This window comes from Lutjanus erythropterus, chromosome 2 (assembly GCF_056507025.1).
Source record: "Lutjanus erythropterus isolate fLutEry1 chromosome 2, fLutEry1.hap2, whole genome shotgun sequence".
In the NCBI taxonomy this organism is placed as follows: domain Eukaryota; kingdom Metazoa; phylum Chordata; class Actinopteri; order Lutjaniformes; family Lutjanidae; genus Lutjanus; species Lutjanus erythropterus.
In genome coordinates this window covers 4185001-4192192 of record NC_139318.1, presented here as the reverse complement: position 1 = coordinate 4192192, position 7192 = coordinate 4185001, and the positions used below count along the sequence as shown (strand labels likewise).

At 39.0% G+C, this 7192-nt stretch overlaps 1 protein-coding gene across 1 annotated transcript in view; it reads left to right on the top strand.

Annotated features, from left to right (window-relative positions):
- Positions 1 to 2379: 2379 nt before the first annotated feature.
- The window catches only part of ube2v1 (ubiquitin-conjugating enzyme E2 variant 1), an 11996-nt gene continuing 7183 nt past the window's right edge, over positions 2380 to 7192 (top strand). Inside the window, exons 1-2 of the mRNA XM_084726503.1 lie at positions 2380 to 2510; positions 4779 to 4924. Coding sequence (XP_084582629.1) covers positions 2489 to 2510; positions 4779 to 4924 — 168 coding nt within the window. The 5' untranslated portion in view covers positions 2380 to 2488. The remainder of the gene's footprint in view (positions 2511 to 4778; positions 4925 to 7192) is intronic.

Below are 7192 nucleotides of genomic sequence, written 5' to 3'. Positions count from 1 at the left end.
TAATAATAATTTTCAGTACCTGAGAAACACTGAGATGGACATATATGATGTTTGCACGGGGGACTGCTGTGATTGGTAGAAATTGTGAGAGTTTGGACAACATTGCAAATTTGTACAAAATTTTGGGGGATTGGTTAAACTTCCAGGAGGGACTGAGTCATGTTGATCCTCATGATTTTGACTTTTGGTCCATTTTTTGGAGTCCAAGCTCAGCTGCAGTTGGTTGTAGCTTATGGGACTTGTCTTATTTCTGCTGGTGGGTGTGCGAGAGTAGCGCAATGTCATAAGCAAAGTCGAGGTCTTCAAGATGTTCTATCAAACACATTTTCTCCATCTTTTTAGTGCTGGTTGTTTGTTTCATGATCCATTCGATGCATAAGAGGAAGAGGAAAGGAGAAATTGGGCAGCCCTGTCTCCTTCCAGTGACCATTTCAAACTTTTCTTGTGCACATCCCTGCTGGAGCACTCAGCACTGCATGCCTTCATGCCTGTTCTTGATGATGTTGATGTACTTCAGGCAGATTCCATAGTGTGCCATGAATTTCCATGTGGCCAAGCAGCAAATAAATGTCAGTTAAATATTTGTTTCTGAACTGTTGTTATTGCACCAACAATTGTTCCTTTTTTACAGCTGCAAGTGAACTAGCAGTTTACCACTTTAAATGTCCTTTACTGAGTATTTTCCCCCACGTGTCCACATGTGAGTGAGAACAGAGATTTAGGTCTAATTTGCTGCTGCAGCTCACTTGGTCCAGGTGTGTGCTGACTCTATAACAACTCATTTACTCTTAACACACACACGTACACACACACACACACACACACACACACAGCTCCCTGATGTTCTGCCACCATATGGATTTTGGGCAGATGGTGTGTTTGCCAGTGCCAGTGAAGGCATCGTTATAGTAGCTGATTACCCTCTGAGCCCAGAAAGAGTGTAGAAATAAAGATGCTGACAGGCAGATTCAGTCCTGGAGTCCAGTAGTCTCCCATCAGATGGACATGCCTGAAAAACCTCCAGAAGGCATTCTGACCGTCTACTCCAAGCTCTCTCCAGATGTCTGAACTCCTCATCCCCATGTCAAGGTGACCCCAGCTGCTCTACGGAGAAAATTCTTTTCAGCTGCTTGTACCCGCAATCTCATTCTTTTAGTCACTACACCAGTGGTTCCCAAACCACCAAGGGGGGGTGGGGAGGTGGGGGCATGCCAGAAGAAGTTTGGGAACCACTGCACCACACTTTTAGAAATAAGGGTTCCAAAATGGGTTCTTCATGAAGGGCTGAGGTTCTTCCCAGAACTTCACATTAATGTGCCATTTCTCATATCTACTTTTATTAACATTACAATATCTTACAGTTTCTTATTCCTGTTTAAAATTTGTATTTCAAAGCTAAATAATCTTACTAATCACAGCACAACAGAGTGACACTATAAAAATATAATATAAAGCTACTGTACTTTATTCTTTAAGTCCTCAAAAGGAAATTATACCTCCACTGTACATCTGTCCTCAGGCTGAAACTCCTAAATTCATCCTCAGTACACCATCATAAATATACTACTTCAGGATGTACTATTTTAATCATTCATTCAGTAAATTATTCAGTAGACTAGATTAATATTGTAAAAAAAAAAAAATAAAAAAAAAATAGGCTACACACAAACGTAAACAATGCATATTTGAAAATACTTATCAAATACTCTGTTAAACTAAGGTCCCGCCTATCACTGGACAGATAACCAATCATACTTGAGGATAATGGGGTGGGTGGCCAATTAGACTTCAGGGGTGGCCAGTGAGAAAGAAATTAATAATAAATAATAATGAATATATAAATAATAATAAATTGATTACAATCAATAAGCATGAAATCTATGTTGTGTGTGAGACACTAGTTAAAGGACAAGTCCACATTTTTTCTGGACTGTGAACGCAAGGAATGTTTACAGCAAGCAAACCTATTTCAGTGTTCATATGGGCAGCTGACTTGTTGTCAGACAAGGATGAAGAATGTGAATTTTAGTGATCTTTAAAGTCTCACACTATTCGTAATGTCCAGTAGGTGGCGAGCCAGCACTTAAAGTAAGCACCTCTGTGTGTCAGTGCTGTCCCAACTCATATTGTAGGAAATTGTGGCATAAAGTCCGAATAAAATGACATGTCAGCTTGTGCTGTTTGCCCTCTCTTGAACTCAGATGATAAACTGAAAACAGAAGCGACACCAGCAGCTCTTCCTCGTCTTGATATATTTTGATGTCACTCTGAAAGGAGAGGGGCAGTGCAGAAGGAACTCTTGTCTAAAAAACATAACTGTGCTGATACACATATCAACTAAAATTAAAGTGTTTGCTTAAATATTAAAAAAATATCATTATTGGAAAGGGTAACTTAGGAAAAGACTTATTTACTTTTTTTTCTAACGGCTGTCACGCGCAAGTGAACATCATACGTGCGCGCTTCCTTCCGTAAAGCAGTGACAAAGATGGCGGCACCCGCCGGACCAGGTAAGCTTAATTCGCCGACAGTTCACACACTATCTTTTCGTTGATTTAGCTCATGATATAATTTCCCACACACCATCTTAGCTGCATAGTAGTGTTAGAATTCCCATAAAGTCAGCTTCGGTGTAGTTTTAGCTCTGACAGGACTCTGGGACACAAAATGCTGTCATTAATGCTGCTAGCTAACGTTAGCTCGGTGGCTAGCTAAGCTGGCCTACAGTCTCTGAGCAACACTCGGCCGTCTGCAACAACCTTGATGTATCACAGTGAAGCCAGCCGGTCAGAGAAAAGCCTACAGCAGGATGAAGTACGCACCACAAGTGACATTTGTCGATGATATTGGTCGGTTACTTGGTTCAGGAAGCGGTGACGCCCGTGACTAGCTTGATGAGTAGTTTAGTTAGATAACGTTAGCTGGCAGCAGCAGCAGCACTGCCCTGTTCAGTCATGGCAGGCATTCAGGAAGAGGTGCGCAAAACAAGTTCGTCACTAAAACATTGAAGCCAAGATATTTACTCACGCGGTGTTTGACCACTTTTTATATTTTATGGTGTGGAAATCAACTCCTGAAACAGCTAGCAACTAGTGTTGCAAATTGTAAGCACTTCCCTTAATTGATCACCGGGATCAATCGTCATTTAAAAAAATAACTTCCAGCAAATAATACCAAATGCGTTCTTTCCCCCCTCAATCAAAGCTTTATTTGCCAGCAACATATCGCATATTCTTTTTTAGCATTGCATAGCAGGTCTGAAACATATACAGACATAAAAGCCTACATATTAAAATAATCAGAATCACTTTATTCGTCAAGTAAAAAGTAATTTGATATACTTACATATATTTGAATATCAGATAACGTGAAATGTACCCAAAAACAATCTCTTATATTTGAGAACTTAATTTGCTAGTAGATTGATTAAATTTTTACTTGATTGATCAAATTCTGAATTAATCGGTAATTGATTAAATGTTGTCATCCCTGTTTACAATGTAATTTAGTTTCTCACCCTTTGCGACACCAAACTTAATTGCCCTTCACCCAATGGCAGGTTGGACACACTAATACAGTGATACCTGTCTGAGGATAACCCTGCTGTCATCATGATCAGGACCAAAATTAGCACCTGCCACCAGCCAAAATGCTGGTCAGATGTGTAGGTGGTTGGTAGATTTGCTTCACTCACCAGCCAAACAACAATAATTGTAATCTCTTGAGTGACTGATAAAGTTTGAACACTCGTTAGCCGTTTGGCAAGTGGACAGAAAAGGTTAGGAACTTTGATATTTGTTGGTTTTGGAGGTCTCTGTGGACAGAAGTGGTAGTGTTTTTACAGTAATGAGAACAAAATATAACCATATAAAAATAAAAATCCTTGTTTCTTTTTAACTGACTTATGTACTATTCACTGTAAACACTCCATGTCAACCATTGAGTCCAGCCATATAGAAATAATTGATCTTCTCGTAGATGGTCTTGTTAAATTTATACTTATTTAGATCATATAGAGGCATCAGTAATAAACTGAGACTGAGTTTCATAACCAGTTTAAAATTCCTTGCAGTAGCTGTAATTGTACCAAATATTACACCTGTGTGGTCAGTTTAAACTTAACCTCACGGTGTGTGTTTTTGGCCATCAATCAAGGTGTTCTAGTGATCCATGTTGACAGTGTTCTAAGAGACATGCTGGGCTTCAGATGGTTTTACGTGTGCTGTGAACCAGCAGCTTTGGACAGCTTTCATAGAAAAGTACCTGTTCAGATATGTCCACAGCGGTGTTGCCAGAGAGAGCTTTGCCACAATTTTTCAAGATGACATAATAATAAAACAACACTTAGAGCGTTCACAAGTGTCATAGAATGCAGAGGCTACATTGCACAATTCAACTGTAAAGTTATTTTTCCATGTCTGCCCTCTGCCTTAAAAATATAGAGAAAATAAAGGGACAGTTCAGATAAATAATAGGTTTAATCTAACCTGAGAAATTGCAGCAAGCCATGACAGTATGCCAAATTTAAGTGTACCCCAGGCCTGTAACAGTGATTAAGATATACTAACAAAAGAATTGTTACTAATTGTCTTCATCTGAGTAGTTTTAGTATGATTCATTGTAGGAATCACTGGCAGATCCATCCTTTATGTTAGCCTAAGTTTTGGTCAGCAACTACTGTTCAGGAAATTTACTGGTTATGATAGGACTGAGTTCTCTCCCAGTGTGTGATCAGACAGAAGTCATTTAATCATCCCTTTTTCTGTGTGTCCACAAAGTTGTTGTTCCCCGCAGCTTTCGGCTGCTGGAGGAACTGGAGGAAGGCCAGAAGGGACACGGAGACGGTACAGTGAGCTGGGGCCTCGTGAGTGATGAAGACATGACGCTAACTCAGTGGAGTGGCATGATCATCGGCCCCCACAAGGTGAGCCACCCCCAGGCCGTCCAACATTTTCACACAACATACTGCTCTTCTCTTCAGTTAGCTAATAGGCTTGCAGTTTTGCATTGAATTAAAAAAAAAGGTTGAACAAATGTCTGTGTAAAAAAAAAAAAAAAAAGAGGGACAAACTAACACAGTTGTGGATTATTCAGAGTAGGAAAAAATTGGAAACGGTGAGTGCACTGCAGACACTAACTGGTGCAATTCAGTTTGTCCCTTATGAGTAGATTCATCTTCCATTTCATACTAGTACTTGAGGGGCACACACTGCCTTTGCTGACCTGATTTAATGGCTTGTCTTGTAAGAAAAGAAAATGCCAGCAACATGGTAAATGGAGGTTTTGTTCTTTTTACCTGTGTGGGTGTGCTGCTCATACATATTGGCAAAGATGTAGAATGCTCTTAAATTGTATGGGACTCCCTAAAAATGTCTCCTGGATGGGCAGGATTTAGCAGGAAACAGCAGCGCATACTTAGTTGACTTCATCTACAAGCTTCGCAACCGTCTTGAGTCGAGTACATGAAAACAGCTGAGTTGAGCACAAGCTTGAAAATCCACCTGAAAATGGGGGTTGGATTATATGGATAGATTAGTCTGGACCCTCACAATCCAGGGAAAAAAGAAGTTTGTTTCTTGTGGTTCAAAGGTTATTGGGTAACACGTTAAGTTTGTAAGAGTGCAGGTGGTAGTACTAATTGGTACATTTTTTTTGTCTGATTAGTAGGTAAGATTTCCATCCTATCTGCTGAGTGTATGTGTTATGGTTTCAGAGAACCAGATTTGGTTTTTTTTTAGGCAACAAGAAGAAAAAGGAAAATAGGAAGAAGAATAATTAGAAATAGGTGAATGTCAGTAGGAAAACTTAAAAAACAAACAAAAAAAATATTTGTTAGGGCTGTGCAGTCAACGGCAATTGCAGTAAAAGTGCAATATGGCAAAGTGCAATATCCAAATTGCAAAACCAGAACTAAATCGCAGTATTTTTGAAAAAGGAAAAAAGTACTGAAGAGCTGCAGAGATGACCTGGATGACCTTGTTCTCCAGATGAAAGAAGACATCTTTGTTTGGTTCAGGCCTCAATAAATATCAGATCATCACATTTTTATTTATTAATTTATTATTTTTTTTCAGTGAATATGAAAATTGTAATGCAAAACTAATAATTTCCACTGATCATATCACATGTAGCAATTGAACTTTGAGTCAGAATATTCACAGTATGACTTTTTTTTTTTTTTTACTAAATTGTGAAGCTCTACTATTTGTGTATGCAACATATGCAGCTAGCATTGGGTGTCTTAATTGTGTGAAAATTCAGCATATGAAGCGTGCACATTATAAAAGGTCCAACCAAAACACTCTTCACTACATTAGGTTTTAAAATCAAAGCAAAACATGTTCTCAGTAGACATTTCTGATGAATGAGTATGCTCTGAGTGGCTGGAAATGTTTCAGTTAGTGTCAGTTCTGCTGCGGCATGCTGGAAGCTCTAAGAAGATGTCAGCCGTGTGGGTGGTTTTGTTCCGTTTGGTGGCACTTTGGTGGTTCTGCCTGCCCTCTAAAGAGCTCAGATGATGCAGTACTTCCTTTGGTGGTTTAGAAGTAAAGACAGGTGCATGCATGCACTAGTTAGCTTGCGCTTCTGCTACTTTGAAAGTGACAACCCAGGGCTGTAGATTTAACAACTTCTTTGTATTTTTTTTAACCACTGTCCTGTCCCAAGAAACTTTTCCACTGTCCTGAAGTGACTGTAACGGTTCCTAAATCAAAATGTTGTAAAATCAGAAATGTTTATTTACTTTTTATCATGCATGTCTGTTAGTGGCATAATAAAAAAACATTAAAATGTTGAAGAAATCATTGCATTAATTTATTTTGAGTTAATCAATCAGCTGCTAACGGCTAACTATCTCTCCTTCTGCCAATTTCAACACAGATTTTTTGTTAGAAAATTTGGACTTTTTTCTTAAAAAATTGCTCAAATTGATAAATAGATTATCAAAATGGTTAGCAAGTAGTTTAATAAGCGATTCATAATCGACTTATCATTGCAGCTCTAATTAATAGTATACTGTTTCTTCTTCTTCTTTTTGTTGTTGTTGTTGTTGTATTTACCAGATGTGGGACCCAGGGCGATTAGTCTGGCGGTCTGTGTACAGTAAAGAGTTTGGCACTTTGGTTGTAGTGGTAGCAAGCCACGTCTACACCATGGTTTTGATCCATCCTCCACATGGCTACCTGCCCCTACC